Here is a 19,214-nt window from a genome sequence, read left to right on the forward strand (position 1 = left end):
ACTGTGGTTAGCACTGCTGCCTCACAGCGCCAGAGACCCGGGTTCAATTCCCGCCTCAGGCGACTGACTGTGTGGAGTTTGCACATTCTCCCCGTGTCTGCGTGGGTTTCCTCCGGGTGCTCCGGTTTCCTCCCACAGTCCAAAGATGTGCAGGTTAGGTGAATTGGCCATGCTAAATTGCCCATAGTGTTAGGTAAGGGGTAGATGTAGGGGTATGGGTGGGTTGCGCTTCGGCGGGGCAGTGTGGACTTGTTGGGCCGAAGGGCCTGTTTCCACACTGTAAGTAATCTCATCTAATAGCTGAGAAGGGATATGTTATGCTGGCTAGAACTGTATAAAACATTAGTTAAGCCACAGCTAAAGTATTGCGTGAAGTTCTGGAATGCATAACAAAGGAGGGATGTGATAGCACTGGAAAGGGTGTAGAGGAAATTTATCAGGATATTGCCTGGGCTGGAGAGTTTCAGTTATGAAGAGAGATTGGACAGACTGCAATTGGTTTTCCTTGGAACAGAAGAGATCGAGAGGGGGCATGATGAGGTGTTTAAAATTGTGAGAGGCACAGTGAGAAAACTGCACAGAGGCTAGTATCTTGTCACCAAGTCCCCCTTTATTTACTTGTCCATCCACACTGGCTGTGGCTGACCAGCTCAGAGGAGATTCTAAATCCCCTGTTAATTTTTGTCAGCCAGGATTTCCTGATTGACCCAGGTTAACAATCCTAATCAAGGACCTCATAGTCAGCAAATCCACCTGGTTCCAATCACTACATCACTTCCTCCCCAAGTCTGGAGATGAAGGCCTGGTCTTGTAGCTTTTCCTGCGAGACTTCGCCCCAGGTCCAATTCCTGTGAGTTGGACTGAAATACGGACGATGTGTACCAGATCGTAGCCCATCACTTGCGTCCAGACCATCTCAGTAGGGTTTCTTCCTCTTCTTCCAACGGTAACAATATCAAGGCTACATCCATCTCCAACTCTGAGGTTTCCTCGACATGAGATAGAGAGAGAGAACCTATGGTTTCTGACAGCCCTTCTGGCTGCTCTGAGGGGCCAGGTATGTTTTTTTGCTGTCCTGTTTGAAAGGTAACAGCTTTCAGGTGATCCATATGTTTGTTCAGGACTGCATCACCTACCCGAAATTTTTAAGTACCTGACGACACGTCAACCTCACATTGTACACATACAGGGCCATTCCCATGATTCTAGCACCAAACTTCATCCCCTGAATTAAACTGCCTCTCTTGCTTAGAAGAGCCACGTGGCCAGCATTGGTGTTCCTTGCTGTCGTTTCATCCACCCCCACCTTCGTAAAGGACAACTTCACCCTCTCCAACTTTGCATACAAATCCTCTGTGCAAGGAATCAGGTATCTATCCAGCTGCAAAAAGTGGTTTACCATTTGCTTAAAATTCCCACAAAGGTGAACTGAGCCATCAGGCTTCACAATGGGTATGACCGGAACAGCCCATTCCACAAACTGCACTAGTTTGATGATATCTTCGCTCTCCAGCCTCCTAATATCCACCTCTACATTTGCCCACAAGGCAAATGGCACCATACGGGCCTTGCAAAATTGTGGAATTGCTTCCTGGTCAACATTGTCAACTTGAAATCCCAAGCCCCTCCTGAAAAGCTTCTGGGTATTTCACTAGGACTTCACTGAGGCAGCCATTTTCCAATTAAAAAATGTTGAGCCAATCTTTCTCAACCATTTCCGCCCCAAAAGCTTGGCCCTGAGCCTCTCTCTACCATCAGCGGTCACAGCACCAACTGCTTCTCATAGGAGACCGAAGCTGAAGTCGTACTTTTAATTTGCAACAGTTCCCCAGTGTGTTTTCTCAGTCTGGCTGAGGTCTTGCGCAAACATAAAGGTTGGAGGCCCCAGCGAATCTTGTTAAAGACAGATTCTGCAACCACAGATACAGCTGCATCACTATCAATATTCATGAGAACTGGGTGACCATTTAATCAAACATCAGTTTTAATCGGTTCTCATTTGAATGTTGCTAAGCAATTTAATTGTTCCAACCCTCATGTAGGGGGACTTTCCAGGTTGTGAACTCACCTAGGTACTGGTCTATGAGTTTTCTTACTCACGTCAGGCCTTACAGGGCTCCGTTGCTGTCTCAAGTCCACGTTCGGGCAGCAACTACAATGGCTTGCCATCTCAGATCCTGAAGAACCTTTTAGCCACTTGGCCAAGTTTAGCTTTTTTGTGGAGTTCTGCCCACTCTTGTCACTGTTTCTGGCAATTAGCACTGCTGTGGGTTGGCAGAGGGTCCATCTGCTCAGGATTTGCTCTGCGTGAGGCTCTGTGATTGCCTGCACTCAAGTGGTGTTCCCCAAGCTCAGTCAGACAGGTGAGAGTGTCCACTTCCATTGGGATGCCCTGTAGGTCCCATACTCCATTTGCCGCCTTTTCTAATGACAAAGCCAGTTCTAGTGCCTGTTTGAAATCTAGCTGGGCTTCAGCTAGTAGGCACTTCCGAATGGTCACATTACTAACCCCACATACCAAAACAGTCTCTCAGCATCTCATTCAGGGTTAATCCAAACTCACACGCCTCTGCCAGTTGTCTTAACCTCATCAAACATCCCTATACAGATTTCCCCAGTTTTCTACCAGCCAAATAAAACTGATAGCATCTCAGAAATAGAGGAGGTTTGGGGCTGTAATATTTCTTAATCAACTCTTGGAAGGTTTAGTGTCTGGTGCCTCTGGGAAACTTAAGCCCCTTAAAACCAAAAATGCTGCAGGTCTGCAAGCAGTCAGAAGGAATACTCATTGCTTTTTATCTACCCCCAATGTTATTTGCCTGGGGAAAAAATAATCACATTTGTTCCACACACTGGGCCCAGTCTTTGACAGCAGGATCAATTGAGTAAAGGTTCCTAAATAAAGGGATAATGCAAGAAATGCCTCCCCCAACTCCAAGATGACTGTTGCAAGTGAATGCTCTTCAGGCACATATTACTTTCTCCCATTGCCACTGGAATAACAGAGTTCAGTATCTCATCACCAAATTACCCTTTATTTACTTGTCCGCAGTAATTCCCATTGATTTGTTTTGCGAGAGTTCCTTGACACCACATTGGGCTAATTGCAGCCTTGATATGAAGAGCTGTTACTCTCACCTCACTTCACTTCTGGAATCCTTTCTTTCCAACTTTGAACCAAGGCTGTAATGAGGTCAGGAGCAGAGGAGCCCTGGTGGAACCCAAACCGGGCACCACTGAGCCGGGTATTGCTGGGCTGCTTGATAGTGCTATTGATGACACTTTCCATCGCTTTACTGATGATTGACAATAAACTGATAGGGCAGTAATTGGCTGCTTTCTTTGTGTACAGCCCATTCCTGGGCAATTTCCCACACTGTCAGATACATGCCAGTGTTTTAGCTGTATTGGAGCATGTTGACTAAATGTGTGGCTAGTCCTGGAGCATAAGATTGTAGGACTAATAAAGATGTTGCCAGGGTCCATTACTTTTGCAGTCATCAACAAATCTGACCTTATGATGTCTTCAGCCATTGTCTGATATCCTGTGAAATATATAGCTGAGGACAGTCAGCTGTGTTTTTATATATATAGAATCCCTACAGTGTGGAAACAGGCCCTTTAGCCAAACGAGTCTACACTGACCCTCTGAAGAGTTACCCATCCAGACCCATTCCCCTATATTTACGGCTGACTAATGCACCTAACCTAGGCATCCCTAAACACTATGGGCAACTTAGCATAGCCAGTTCACCTAACCTGAAAACCTTTGGATTGTGGGAGGAAACTAGTGCATCCAGATGAAACCCACGCAGATACAGGGAAAATGTGCAAATTCCACACAGACAGTCACCCGAGGCTGGAATCGAACCTGGGTACCTGGCACTGTGAGGCAGCAGTGCTAACCACTGAGCCACCGTGCCACCCTATAATGTGTGTTAGGGACTTCTGGAGGAGGCCAAGAAGGACCTTCCACTCGGCATTTCTGGCTGAAGATTGTTGTAAATGCTTCAGCCTTATCTTTTGCACTGATGTCCTGGGCTCTTCCATCATTGAGGATAGGGATATTTGTGGAGTTCCTTCTCCAGTTAGTGTTTTAATTGTCCACCATTGCTTGGCAATGACTTCTGGAACCAGAAATTAATTTTTCTTTTATCGTTCCCAAGATGCCAGTGCTGCTGGCTGTTTATTGCCCACTTCTAATTTCCAGTGAGTGGTTAAGAGTCAACCACATTGCTGTGGGTCTGGAATCACATGTAGGCCAGACCAGGTGAGGATGACAGATTGTTTCCCCCCAAAAAATTAGTGAACCATCTAGGTTTTGCTGACAATGGTTTTACGGTCATCATTAGACTCCTAATTCCAGATTTTTATTGAATTTAAACTCCACCATCTGCCATGCCGGATTCAAATCCAGTTCCCAGAACATTACCTCTGCCACTGGACTAGTTGTCTAGTAATAATACCATTAGGACATTGCCTCCCTGTCATCACTTGCTGACTAGCACAGTTAAGCTAATTATTTTTAAAAATCATTTTCTCTTTTCAGCATTATTGTGTCCAGTCGACAATTTGTTTGTTGCTGTCTAATTAACATTCTGTTTTATTTTTCTTTCTCCATTTTATGACCAGTCTTTCACCAAGTGGCTCGCTGCCACCACGTTTTCAACAAGGTACAGATATGTTTGTCAGCTTCTCTTTCATTTATTTTTGCTTAAAATCCTCATTGTCTTATCAAGAAGTTGATTCCTAGTTTAATCAGTGCAGTACTGAAGGAGGGCTGCTCAAAAATGATTCATAAAATTTTGAGATTGTGAAACACTGTACAAATGAAAACTCTTATAAATTTACGAATGCAAGGATTTAAAGGGGATTTTGATTGAAATCGAATATTCAACAATGCTAACATCGATTTCAGATAAAGTTCATTCTCGTGTGTACTATTACTGGATCAACATTTGAGGAAATAATTTAGCATCAAGTGTTTTATAGAATATCTTTAGCAAATATTTTATGAGGGGACTTTTCTTGGGGATTTAGTCATTGTAAAAACCTAGAATTAATTTAAAGCATTTCAAAACCACTCACTATGAACAAACCTCTTCTATTTTAATGATCACAGGATAGAATCATAGAAGTGGGTGGCACGGTGGTACAATGGTTAGCACTGCTGCCTCACAACGCCAGAGACCCAGGTTCAATTCCCGCCTTAGGCAACTGTGTGTGTGGAGTTTGCACATTCTCCTCGTGTCTGTGTGGGTTTCCTCTGGGTGCTCTGGTTTCCTCCCACAGTCCAAAGATGTGCAGGTGAGGTGAATTGGCCATGCTAAATTGCCCGTAGTGTCAGGTGAAGGGGTAAATATAGGGGAATGGGTCTGGATGGGTTGCTCTTCAGAGGGTCGGTGTGGGCTTGTTGGGCCGAAGGGCCTGTTTCCTTACTGTAAGTAATCTAATCTGATCTAAAATTTTCACTGTTTGGAAGCAGGCAATTTGACCCATAGAATCCATAGAAAATCTCCAACCTGGAAACAGGCCATTCAGCCCACCAGATCCATATCAAACCTCCAAAGTGCACCCCCCCAGTCGCAACCCCATTTTCCTATCCCTGTATTTCCGATCACTAATCCATCTAACCTAGACAAATGTGGGCACTTGAGCATGGCCATATCCATCTAACCCGTATATTTGTGGGACCAAACCAGAGCACCCAGAAGAAACCTACGCAGACACAGGGAAAATGTACAAATTCCATGCAGACAGTCACCCGAGGCTGGAATCAAACCCAGGTCCCTGACACTGTGAGGCAGCAGTGTTAACCACTGAACCGTCCTAAATGATGTTGATCCTTGCCTTGATTAAGGCAAGGCAAAAGATTGGAGCCCACTTACACAATTGGTTTAAAACAGAATGGCCACTCAAGTATAGACCTCAATTGATTTATCATTCCATTGACTCTAATCCAAGATGGAGGATGGGAAAAATTTCTGGCTGTAAGAGTGCTCCTTTTTTTGAAGTATTTTAGGTGTTGGAGGTGATTTCCTCGCATTCCAGGAGCAGCAATTACTGTTTAATATGCTGTTGCATTGTTTTGGAACTTTGGAAAAAAAAGTCAAAACAACAGCAGTTTAAAAGGGAGAAGAGCAGACAAAGGAAGCACATGATGAGGTCAGTGCAAGAGAGAGCGAGAGAGAGAGAGAGAACGAGAGAGAGAGAGAACGAGAACCTGCACAGTTACCGCCTTTGCTGTTTGAATTCATGTATCGCTAGACATCGGAGTGCATCTGGGAAAATTAACAAACAGTGAAATGCACAACTAATCTTGAAGGAACTGTTGGGCGAAGTTCACAGCACAGAATCAGATAAGTTAATTGTTGTTTTAAGTCTGTCCAAGAGAAAGGCTGCAGTAGTGAGTATAGTGGATTCTTTCTTGATTATATGTTTTTGGAGATAAGTCTCTTGATTAAATCTAAAATATAAGCCATAGCTATTAATTTAACCTGGGGCAGTGTTTGTAGAGGAACAAGACGGTGTTATTTTCTGGGTCTGTAGATTATGAAGGAGCAAAAATGGCCTTTGCAGTGATATGTACTACTTGTCAGATGAGGGAGTTTAAAGAGAGTTTAAGGGTTACTGCAGATCATAAATGCTGTTGGATGAGAATCTTATCCTATCAAGTGGATTGGTTGGAAAGACAGATAGAAGCGATGAGGAATTTGCAACAGCAACATTATGTGATGGATAGCAGCTATAGGAAGGGGGGAAAGTCTCAGATACAGTCACATAGATGGGTTAACTCCAGGAAGGGTGAGAGAGGTCAGCACCTAGGGCAGGAGTCTTTTGGAGATATACCCATTCCAAACAGGTATGTTGCTTTGGAAAATGTAGGGGGTGATGGATTCTCAGGGGAACGTAGCACGAACAGTCAAGTTTCTGGTGTTGAGACTGGCTCTAATGCAACGAGGGGTTCCAAGAGATCAATTGTGTTAGGACATCCTGTAGTTCGAGTTACAGACAGATGCTTCTGTGGCCAGCAGAAAAAAAGCAGAATGGCGTGTTGTTTCCCTGGTGCTCGGATCAAGGATGTCTCAGAGAAGGTGCAGAATGTTCTCACGGGGGAGAGGGGCCAGCAGGAGGTCATTGTCCACATTGGAACTAATGACATAGGAAGGGAAAAGGTTGAGACTCTGAAGGGAGATTACAGAGAGTTAGGCAGGAATTTAAAATGGAGGTCCTCAAGGGTAGTAATATCTGGATTACTCCCAGTGCTATGAGCTAGTGAGGGCAGGAATAGGAGGATAGAGCAGATGAATGCATGGGTGAGGAGCTGGTGTATGGGAGAAGGATTCACATTTTTGGATCATTGGAATCTCTTTTGGGGTAGAAGTGACCTGTACAAGAAGGACGGATTGCACCCAAATTGGAAGGGGACTAATATACTGGCAGGGAAATTTGCTAGAACTGCTTGGAAGGATTTAAACTAGTAAGGTGGGGGGTTGGGACCCAAGGAGTTGGTGAGGAAAGAGATCGATCTGAGATGGGTACAGCTGAGAACAGAAGTGAGTCAAACAGTCAGGGCAGGCAGGGACAAGGTAGGACTAATAAATTAAACTGCATTTATTTCAATGCAAGGGGCCTAACAGGGAGGGCAGATGAACTCAGGGTATGGTTAGGAACATGGGACTGGGACATCATAGCAATTATGGAAACATGGCTCAGGGATGGGCAGGACTGGCAGCTTAATGTTCCAGGATGCAAATGCTACAGGAAGGATAGAAAGGGAGGCAAGAGAGGAGGGGGAGTGGCATTTTTGATAAGGATAGCATTACAGCTGTGCTGAGGGAGGATACTCCTGGAAATACATCCAGGGAAGTTATTTGGGTGGAACTGAGAAATAAGAAAGGGATGATCATCTTATTGGGATTGTATTATAACCCCCCAATAGTCAGAGGGAAATTGAGAAACAAACTTGTGAGAAGATCTCAGCTGTCTGTAAGAATAATAGGGTAGTTATGGTAGGGGATTTTAACTTTCCAAACATCGACTGGGACTGCCATAGTGTTAAAGGTTTAGATGGAGAGGAATTTCTTAAGTGTGTACAAGACAATTTTCTGATTCTGTATGTGGATGTACCTACTAGAGAAGGTGCAAGACTTGACCTACTCTTGGGAAATAAGACAGGGCAGGTGACTGAGGTGTCAGTGGGAGAGCACTTTGGGGCCAGCGACCATAATTCTATTTGTTTTAAAATAGTGATGGAAAAGGATAGACCAGATCTAAAAGTTGAAGTTCTTAAATTGGAGAAAGGCCAATTTTGACGGTATTAGGCAAGAACTTTCGAAAGCTGACTGGAGGCAGATGTTCGCAGGTAAAGGGACGGCTGGAAAATAGGAAGCCTTCAGAAATGAGTTAACAAGAATCCAGAGAAAGTATATTCCTGTCAGGGTGAAAGGGAAGGCTGGTAGTAATAGGGAATGCTGGATGACTAAAGAAATTGAGGGTTTGGTTAAGAAAAAGAAGGAAGCATATGTCAGGTATAGACAGGATAGATCAAGTGAATCCTGAGAAGAGTATAAAGAAAGTAGGAGTATACTTAAGAGGGAAATCAGGAGGGCAAAACGGTGACATGAGATAGCTTTGGCAAGTAGAATTAAGGAGAATCCAAAGGGTTTTTATAAATATATTAAGGACAAAAGAGTAACTAGGGAGAGAATAGGGCCCCTCAAAGACCAGCAAGGCGGCCTTTGTGTGGAGCCACAGAAAATGGGGGAGATACTAAATAAATATTTTGCATCAGTATTTACTGTGGAAAAGGATATGGAAGATATAGACTGTATGGAAATAGATGGTGACATCTTGCAAAATGTCCAGATTACACAGGAGGAAGTACTGGATGTCTTGAAACGGTTAAATGCAGATAAATCCCCAGGACCTGATCAGGTGTACCCGAGAACTCTGTGGGAAGCTAGAGAGGTGATTGCTGGGCCTCTTGCTGAGATGTTTGTATCATCGATAGTCACAGGTGAGATGCCGGAAGACTGGAGGTTGGCAAATGTGGTGCCACTGTTTAAGAAGGGAGGTAAAGACAAGGAGGTAACTATAGATCGGTGGGCAAGTTGATGGAGGGAATCCTGAGGGACAGCATATACATGTATTTGGAAAGGCAAGGACTGATTCGGGATAGTCAACATGGCTTTGTGTATGGGAAATCATGTCTCACGAACTTGATTGAGTTTTTTGAAGAAGTAACAAAGAAGATTGATGAGGGCAGAGCAGTAGATGTGATCTATATCGACTTCAGTAAGGCATTCGACAAGGTTCCCCATGGGAGACTGATTAGCAAGGTTAGCTCTCATGGAATACAGGGAGAACTAGCCACTCGAATACAGAACTGGCTCAAAGGTAGAAGACTGAGGGTGGTGGTGGAGGGTTGTTTTTCAGACTGGAGGCCTGTGACCAGTGGAGTGCCACAAGGATCGGTGCTGGGCCCTCTACTTTTTGTCATTTACATAAATGATTTGGATGCGAGCATAAGAGGTACAGTTAGTAAGTTTGCAGGTGACACCAAAATTGGAGGTGTAGTGGACAGCGAAGACAGTTACCTCAGATTACAACAGGATCTGGACCAGATGGGCCAATGGGCTGAGAAGTGGCAGATGGAGTTTAATTCAGATAAATGCGAGGTGCTGCATTTTGGGAAAGCAAATCTTAGCAGGACTTATACACTTAATGGTAAGGTCCTAGGGAGTGTTGCTGAACAAAGAGACCTTGGAGTGCAGGTTCATAGCTCCTTGAAAGTGGAGTCGCAGGTAGATAGGATAGTGAAGAAGGTGTTTGGTATGCTTTCCTTTATTGGACAGAGTATTGAGTACAGGAGTTGGGAGGTCATGTTGTGGCTGTACAGGACATTGGTTAGGCCACTGTTGGAATATTGCATGCAATTCTGGTCTCCTTCCTATCGGAAAGATGTCGTGAAACTTGAAAGGGTTCAGAGAAGATTTACAAGGATGTTACCAGGGTTGGAGGATCTGAGCTACAGGGAGAGGCTGAACAGGCTGGGGCTGTTTTCCCTGGAGCGTTGGAGACTGAGGGGTGACCTTATAGAGGTTTACAAAATTATGAGGGGCATGGATAGGATAAATAGACAAAGTCTTTTCCCTGGGGTCGGGGTGTCCAGAACTAGAGGGCATAGGTTTAGGGTGAGAGGGGAAAGATATAAAAGAGACCTAAGGGGCAACTTTTTCACGCAGAGGGTGGTACGTGTATGGAATGAGCTGCCAGAGGATGTGGTGGAGGCTGGTACAGTTGCAACATTTAAGAGGCATTTGGATGGGTATATGAATAGGAAGGGTTTGGAGGGATACGGGCCGGGTGCTGGCAGGTGGGACTAGATTGGGTTGGGATATCTGGTCGGCATGGACGGGTTGGACCGAAGGGTCTGTTTCCATGCTGTACATCTCTATGACTCTATGTCTAAAAACCATTCAGAAATCATAATCTATGATGCTCCTCTCTATGTAACAACAACTTTCATTGATAGAGCTCCTGGATTCAGTCTTTATCCATCAGTTCTTTGCTGGCTTTACAACTGAGGACTGAATCAGGCTCCTTGTGAGGAAGTGGTCAGTCAACGTTGTATGACAATTATATGAATCAGAACTATTTGGAGTCAGTGTTGGAGGTTGAAACATGATCAAGCAAAGAGCCATCACTGTCTCAGGGCAGCAAGGAGAAGAACAGATGAGTCAGAAACACCACATCATGAGGGGTGCTTCATACAGCCACCTCAAAATTTCTTCCCGATCTGGTTCAGGGAGATGGCCAAATTGTGTATATGAAGGGGAGGCAGGAAAAAGTAAAATAGAGGGAGTCCCAGTTTATAAATATCCAACTTACGAACGCTTGTATTTATAAATTCAAATCCAAACAGAGGTGTAAGAGTGATGAACACTTCTGTCCTTATGAACAGCTGCTTTACATTGCCTTGCATTGTGTTACAAGTTGCATACAAATAAAATTGCAAACAGGCTGCTGAACAGAACCCGTCTGCAACCCGGGAACTGCCTGTTATGAATTTTAGAAATTCATTCTTGTCAAATGGCCATCGCTGTTCATATTGCTACCTCCCCCCTTTTCCCAGTTGCTTTTGAGAAGGTGGTGGTGACTTGCTTTCTTGACCTGCTGCAGTCCATGTGCTGCTGATGCACCTGTTGTGCTGTTAGTAAGGGAGATCAGGTTTGTGAATGTTTAGGTGGAGGAAATAAGAAAAACCTTCCACTGATGGGAAGTTTAGTAACCAGAGCACTCAAATTCATGGCTATAACATAAATTTGTCCAGAATGTGCAGCAAGGAAACAGACCATTCAGCACACTTCTTCATGCTGGATGTTTATGCTCCACAACAGCCTCCCTCCATCTTTCTTCATCTCAACATATCCTTCTCACCTGTTCTCCCTTATTGAGTTTTCCTAGCTTTTACTTTTTGCATTTATTGTATTCACTGTTGACAAATGGGAGGTGGGGTGATCATTTTTTGACAGCGAGTTCTTACAATCTGGAATGCATTATCTGAGAGGGTGGTGGGACTTAAAAATGAAAATTAGAAGCATGATAAGGGAAAAAAAAAATTGTCATGGGATAAAAACAGATGCAGCTATTGGAAAACATCATCAGAGAAACAGAACAGGCTCTATGAGCTGAATGGTCTCCTTCTGTGTCGTATGATCCTATGAAAAACATATCTGAGCAGTTGTTGTGGTTTGTATCAGTTCGACAGTTGTTCTGTGACGACACCACCACAATGTGATCAACTGACTTTGTTTTGTGTCCACAGAAACCAACCAATCTTTCTCAAGAGGTCCAAGTGACCCCAGACCACCTTTGCCTTTACCGGTCAATAAAGGACGGCCAATTCCACCAGCACCACAGGAACAGGTAGGGAAACAGTACACTATATTGATGATCATTCTCTTATATTTTTAAATTTATTGTATTCACTGTTCACTCCAAATAGCAGCAGCACCAACCGTCTATCACCTGTTCCCAGCAGCTGGGTCACCCAAAAGATAATGGCCCAGATCTTATGGTAGTCAGAGGGTCAGAGACTGGACATACCTTGAAAGATGCACATCAGGACCTCTAGCAAGACTGATGCACTTATGTGAAGGAATTGCCTGGGAAATGTAAACCTCTGATAAACAATTACCATACATCTGGAACCCTCTGAAAAGATCCCAGCTGCTCCTCTCAATTTGAGTACAAGACTTTGGAGGGTTCTGACTGACTTACCCAGATAGTTACCCATGAAATATAAGAGAAATTAACACGACTTCTAACTCCTGGGTGGCCATTCTAATTACATAGCTTGATATCCACATAAACATGCACCCCTAGCAACTCCACTCAGTTGTAACCCCACTACCAGACCTCCATCTCCTCCACAGACCTGACCCTGCTACAACCTTGGAGACCCCATTATCTACTTGCTACCTCATTCCCTTTACCACCTTCCACCACACTCCCTCATTTACCACCCTATTCACTTGCCATCCTACCTCCTCACCCATGCGGGACTTTATCCCTTCATCCCCTCACTGAACCATCACTCTCATCAACCTGGACTCTATCCTTTCCCTCCACTGGCCATCATTACTTCCCACCCACCAGTCTGATCCTCATGCACCCATCACTCTGTCCCCTCCTTCACCCATTTGCCACCCTACAAACCCCACTGTGTATCCTGGTGCCGTGAAAGGTGCTGTTAAAATGTAACTTCTTCCTTGTTTTATCTTTTCACAGGCTCCTGATAAATACAACCTGGCAGGGGAGGGTCTCACCAATGGCTTTGACTGGGAGATTTGATCAGTGTTTTGCAAATGCCTTGTTTACCAGTTTATTGCTACCAAAGCCCTGTGAGTGGGCAGTACTTGCAATAGCTTCATCAGCAGTATAAGAGGGAGTGACATTGCTTTCTGCTTAATTGTAAATGTCAGTAATTGCTGCTCATTTAATATACAGGGCTCATTTACATTTGGATCCACACACAACGTGCCAAAATACCATCCTGGGTGAACACCATCAGTCTGAAGCAAATAAATGCAGGGAAATGGACCAGCAGACCACTTTACTGTTGCAATTCTGTTGTTGAGTCTTGAGTCTGTCTGTCTGACCATTTTTATAAACTCTCAGTTCCACAGTTTCTCAGATTGATTCTTGTGTTTCAGAGTTTGTCCAGGGAATGGTATGTGAGTGATATTAGTCGAACAGAAGCTGAAGCAGCTCTGCGAAGCAATAATAAGGTAATGAGAGCTCCTGTTCCTTTAAGAAACATAAACATCAGCCTTAGCCATCGCAATTTATAAAATATGAGTCTTAACAAAAATCCTACCAGTTCCCTTCCAAACCACTCACCATTCTGACTTAGAAATACAGAGGAACCTTGATTATCCGGACGACATGGGCGGGGAGTATTTTGTTCGGATAATCGAACATTCGGATAATCGAATGCCGGATAATTGAGGTTCCTCTGTATATTACTGTCCTTCAGTGTCACCGGGTCAAAATCCTGGACTCACCTCTCGAACAGCATTGTGGCTTAATTGTGGTTTCAAATCTGGGATTCTGGGCATTACCTGGGTGTCTAGATTAATGGTCTAGTGATATACCATTAGGCCATCGCTTCCCCTTTAATAGACAATTGTGCACTTCATCAGTTGCTGGCACTCCAGAGCTGTCCGACATGGTTAGAGTCATTTGCCAAGGTCAAGGCAGATAAAGGGAAATTTGTGCACTGCTTTGTAGACAGAGACCTGGGGACCGTGGTGGTCAGTGTGGTGCAGAGGATGGACATCCTTCTTCCCCAGGATCAACAAAGAAAGCCACAATACTCAATCCTGATAGCCGGGTTTGAGGATGTCACCCAGGTCTGTGTGATCTCAATCATCCAGAGGAACACCAGCAATGTAGAAAGAAGGTTCATTACCTTCTCTGCTCCACTGGGATAAATGCCTTCATCATCTCCTTGCTCCCTCACACTCACTGTGAGTTCACGACTGCACCCATCTCACGCCAAGGTGAGAGTTTCAATTCACTCTGCTCACACTACTCCAACAACATCTCCTGACACTTTCCACCCTCCACCTCCCACACTGCTAAACCTGCATGGCATCTGTGTTACGTCCAACATCTAATCACCTTCCTGTCATCTACAGCAGCACTAACAGCTGTGCCACCCACTTTCATTACACTCAATCCCTCCATCTCCCTTTGATGAGGAAGGGTCCTGACCTTAACCTACCATGCTGGGACCCTCTGACTGAAGGGTGCCTCCCTAGTCTTGACTGAGGACTATTCCCCTCAGGCTTTGACACATGGCTGTTTGGTTGAAGCATGTTAAAATTTGCTGCTTATTTACTTAGCACATGGTGTAGTTACAACATTGATGTAACAAGCTGCACAAATCTTTTTCTGTACTAAAAGGCAAGGCAAGATGGAGGTGCTATGAGCATCCAAACAGGCTCACAGTGAGTGAGCACTCAGACAGCAGCACTGAGATCCATCCGATCCAGTTTGAGTTCAGTGCCTGCTTCTGCACTCATTAGAACAATAGGTGTCAATGCATTCCAAAATGCAGCACTGAAAGACAGAACCACATTCTAAGTGCCGGAGATGTGCCATGAGGGAGCAGAGAGACTTGTAGGTAACTGATTGCCAACATATGTGGATAGGGGCGTGCGTATGTTTATTGCCCCCTGAGATGGTGGTGCCAAGTGTCCAAGATAGAAGTCCCGAGGAGCAAGTGGTGAGCTGGAGTTGCAAGTACCCACTCAGACTTTCATTTCTCGGCATCTAGTTTCTGTCCAGTGGGTGGGAGAATAGGACTGTACATATCAATAAGGTGAGCTTATGCAACAATGAGGGTGATAACGAGCGATCATCCATGTTAAAAGGACTTTTGTTGCTCACGAGAGAGAATCTCCTCTCAACACCCAGGACTTGGTTGGAAAATACAATATTTTGGTTGAGAAGGGCCTCACTTCGCATCTCACTCAATGTTCCCAAATTCCTCACTATAACCCACATGTGGACACAGTCTCAGGGCACAGACCATTTAGGACTGAGATGTGGAAACATTTCTTCATTTAGAGGGTTGTAAACTTGTGGAATTCTCTACTATAGAAGGTTCTGGAGATCAAAACACTGAATATATTCAAGAAAGAGGTAGATAAGTCTTTAGATTCTAAAAGCATCAAGGGGTGTGGGGAAAAAATGGGAATATGGCATTGAGAACAGCCGCGTTCATATTGAATGCAGATTGCCCTGAGGGGCTGAATAGTTTCTATATTCTATGTTTCACACAGATTAGAGTCCAATAAAAGATAAAAGTTACAAGATATACAGATCAGTCCCGGATTGTTTGTGCTGAGTAGATAATAGATTATTGATAGTTGAGCAGTCATTTTCAAGATTATTGGCTTTACAGGTTAAGACCAGCAGACATACGAACAGAAGTTCATAATTCACCTTGTTTAAATTCAAAACCGTACTTCTGAAGAAGTCACATCAGACTTACAACTTGAACTCTGTTTCTCTCTGCACAGTTGCTGCCAAATCTGCTGAGTTTCTGCAGAATTCTGCATTTGTTTCAGATTTTGCCTTTCATAAGTTCAGCTGATTTGTTCATTAATCTCATTGCGAACTGTGGGACATTGCATTGTGCAGATCGCTGCCCTTTTTCCTTAAATGGCAGTAGTGATTTAATTTCAAAAGGATTTCATTGGCTATGAAGTGCGTTAGGACATTATAAGGTTGCGAATGATGTTATAAAAATGTAACTCACTCATTCCAGACTAACAGCATGGAAGATAGGATAATGAATACCTGATATCTTGATTTTAAAATATTGAACACAGGTCATTTTGCTTTAGCATGCTTTTCGTTAATGCTAGTTCGCTATAGCATGATTGACGAATTGAAGGCACTGTTTCTAAAGCACAAACTTTGAAAGTATGTATTGGTTATAATGTGATTCTGGCCCCATTCAATTAAATGGTGCTCCTAATATGCAATTTTCTTATAACATGGGATTTCACGAGAACAGAACTGCCGTGTTATAGCAGAATCAACTGCATTCTTTTGCAGTTAATGCTTGCTCAATCTTGCGGTATTATACAGGTCACTCGTACTCTATTTTACAGGATGGTACTTTCTTAGTGAGAGACAGCTCACGTAGAAACAATGAGCAGCCCTATGTCCTGATGGTACTGTTTGGATACAAAGTATACAACATTCCAATCCGTTATCAGGAGACCACGGATGTATTCTTATTGGGGACAGGACTGAGAGGAAGGGAAGTAAGTTGAAAAGTTTCTTTTGTTCTCGGCGTACTATTCAATAACCTGATTAATTTCAATGTCCATGACTACTAATATGAGTACACATATTTCTTCAAATATTTATCTGATTTCCAATTGAAAGTCCTGACTAAATCAACTTTGTCACCACACTAAGTACATTCGAATTCATAACTCCTCATTGTGTAAAACATTCTCCTCATCTCTCCAACTACAATTTGCTCCCCCAGTTACTGACCTTTCAGCTACTGAAAATACATTGGCTGAGGCATTGCCATGAACAATCAGAGTTGACAAGCCAACCAATCAGCACCCTTTGTCCATGTTGTACAAACTATTATGATTGTTTGAAGTTTGGCATTCTTGCACACTGTCCTGATCAGTGTGAAAGCAAACCTGCAGCGTCATGTTTCTCTTCTCGGTATTTTAAAAGAGGTTATTTCTGGAAACTCCATCAAAAATGGTCTCAGTTTTGAATTTGTTGATTAAATCTTCTCCCTACCTTTCTCTGCTCCTAGGCAAATAACTGCAACTTTTCCTTTCTGGCAATATATCTGAAGTCCCTCATCCCCAGTACCATTTCCCCAGTTCTTCACATCCTTTCTAAAGTGTACCCAGAGAGGGAGACAGTAGTCCAACTGAGACCTAACGAGTGATTTATTAGGATTAAAGATTAAAAATGACTGCTCAAATCCAACTTAGTTTCTAAGTTTTTCCTTTTGCAATGCAGATGTGACAGTTAAACCTTTTGATTCTTTCCACAGAACTTCAGGTCGGTGACAGAGATTATTGAGTACCACTCACAGACACCACTTTTACTGATTGATGGTAAAGATCCTAGCGGAGTACACAGGAATCAGTGTGTGTTAACATATCCAGCTGGTCAATAAATACTGCAACTCGCTTTAGAAGGACCTGAATTACAGGCAATTTGAAGTACAACCAGTAATGAACCTGTGTAGTGATCCTTTATAGGGAAAGGGGAATCTGTATAGTCTTATGTGGGTCACTTGATGTGCTCTGTATTATATTGTGGTCAAAATGTGACAAAGCCTATCTTACTGCTTTACCGACAGCTATCGATGATGGCATTCACCCCATCTTAGGATAAGATATTGGTCTCCAAACAAACTTGTCTGCTATCTGATTTCTCCTCCCAAACACATTGACCCTTCTCGCCCATTGAACACATTGGTCCCACTGAACACACTGGTCACCTCCCACCCCGAACACACTGACAACCCCCTGAACACGCTGCCCCCCACCGCCCCGAACACACTGACCCCCACCGCCCCGAACACACTGACCCCTCTGCCCGAAAACACTGACCCCCCCCCCCCCCCCCCCCCGGTGGAACACACTGTGCTCACCAAGCACACTGTCTCCCCTAAAACACGATAACTCTCGTAAACAGACTGATTCCTCACTCCAAACACACTAACCCCTCCCCCCCCCCAAACATTCTGATCCCATCTCAAACCCTCTGAACAGTCCCAGTTGAGACATGGTGACCCCTCCTGAACATGCACCACCTCCCTTCCCTTCCCCGCTCCCCCATTCCAAAAAAAACTGAGCACCCCAGCCCCCCCCATGACACACTGACCACTCCGGAACACATTGCCCCCTTGAACACGTTGGTTTCTTCCCCCACTCCTGAACATATTTCTCTCTGGAAAACATGAACTGGGTTGGATGGTAGTGTTTGGGAGAGATACATCCGCTTCATGAGCAGTTAAACTACAGTGGGTAGGCTAAGGCTATGTTTACGTGGCCGAATGCTTATCTTTTAACATTTGCCCTGACAATTTATTGTAAAAGGTGCAGCTCTTACTTTTTATACATCAGGGGTCACAAGAATGTCACAATAAATAGAGCCACTCAGCATCTCAATATCAATCACAAAAGCATTTCAGCACAACTAGTTTCATCTATTATGATGGATAGTAAAACACATTGCACCATAAAATTTATCTTAAGCAAATGCCTGCTCAGTGTTTTTTTGATTAAAAAGACTCAATATGCCAGGAGAATATTGCTTCAAGTATCAGTGTCCAGAATGTCACAGGGCAAACCAAGAGTCAACTTGGTGTCATTGGGGTTGGCCTGAAATACATATTACAAACAGACATTTGATGAAGCTTGTCACAATGGCTCACATTTCAATTCATCAAATAACAAACATTTTTTTTTTAACTTGCAAATACAATAAGTTTTTCAATCTTTCTCCCTGGTATTTTAATAATTGCAGTTGTCTATTGCTCAGATCATTATACAAAGTTGGACTACCAGATCATTGTTGTGTACAAAATAATTCTGAGAATTATAATAAACAGTAATTTACTGTATTTCCGCTGCCCTATGGGTTTCCTCAGTATTGATATTCTATGAAACTTCAAAAGTAGGTCAATGATGTGAATTAGTTCTTGATCTTCAATGTCCCAAACTGACATGAAGGACTCTCCTTCTGAACCTCTCCCCTCATCTGTGGCATGATAACCTTCAGGTTAAACCACTACCAGTGATCTCTCTCAGAGAACAGCTCTATGGTCTGGTACGACAATTGCAACTTCAACTTTATAAAGTTATAGCATGCCTATATTGTAATGTTCACATAAAACATGGTGTAGTTTTGTTTCTTAGGCACCTTTCTTTCAAATTCATTGATGGGATGTGAGTGTTGTTGGCTGGGTCAGCATTTATTGCCAATCTCTAGTTGGCCTTGAGAAGGTGGAGGTGAGTTACCTTCTTAAACAGCTGCAGTCTATGTACAATGCTATTCGTGAGGGTATTCCAGAATTCCGTTCCAGAGGGACTCCAGGAACGGGAATATATTTCCAAGTCTGGACGGTGAGGGACTTGGAGGGG

At 43.7% G+C, this 19,214-nt stretch overlaps 1 protein-coding gene across 1 annotated transcript in view; it reads left to right on the forward strand.

Moving 5' to 3' along the window:
• Positions 1-18,694, forward strand: part of lcp2a (lymphocyte cytosolic protein 2a) — a 157,570-nt gene extending 138,876 nt beyond the window's left edge. Inside the window, exons 17-21 of the mRNA XM_043703923.2 lie at positions 4,633-4,673; positions 11,831-11,931; positions 13,221-13,295; positions 16,194-16,349; positions 17,114-18,694. Coding sequence (XP_043559858.1) covers positions 4,633-4,673; positions 11,831-11,931; positions 13,221-13,295; positions 16,194-16,349; positions 17,114-17,239 — 499 coding nt within the window. The 3' untranslated portion in view covers positions 17,240-18,694. The remainder of the gene's footprint in view (positions 1-4,632; positions 4,674-11,830; positions 11,932-13,220; positions 13,296-16,193; positions 16,350-17,113) is intronic.
• Positions 18,695-19,214: the final 520 nt, after the last annotated feature.

Source organism: Chiloscyllium plagiosum, unplaced genomic scaffold (assembly GCF_037043375.1).
Source record: "Chiloscyllium plagiosum isolate Xiang-an unplaced genomic scaffold, Cpla_swu_hap1 HiC_scaffold_16, whole genome shotgun sequence".
NCBI classification, from domain to species: Eukaryota; Metazoa; Chordata; class Chondrichthyes; order Orectolobiformes; family Hemiscylliidae; genus Chiloscyllium; species Chiloscyllium plagiosum.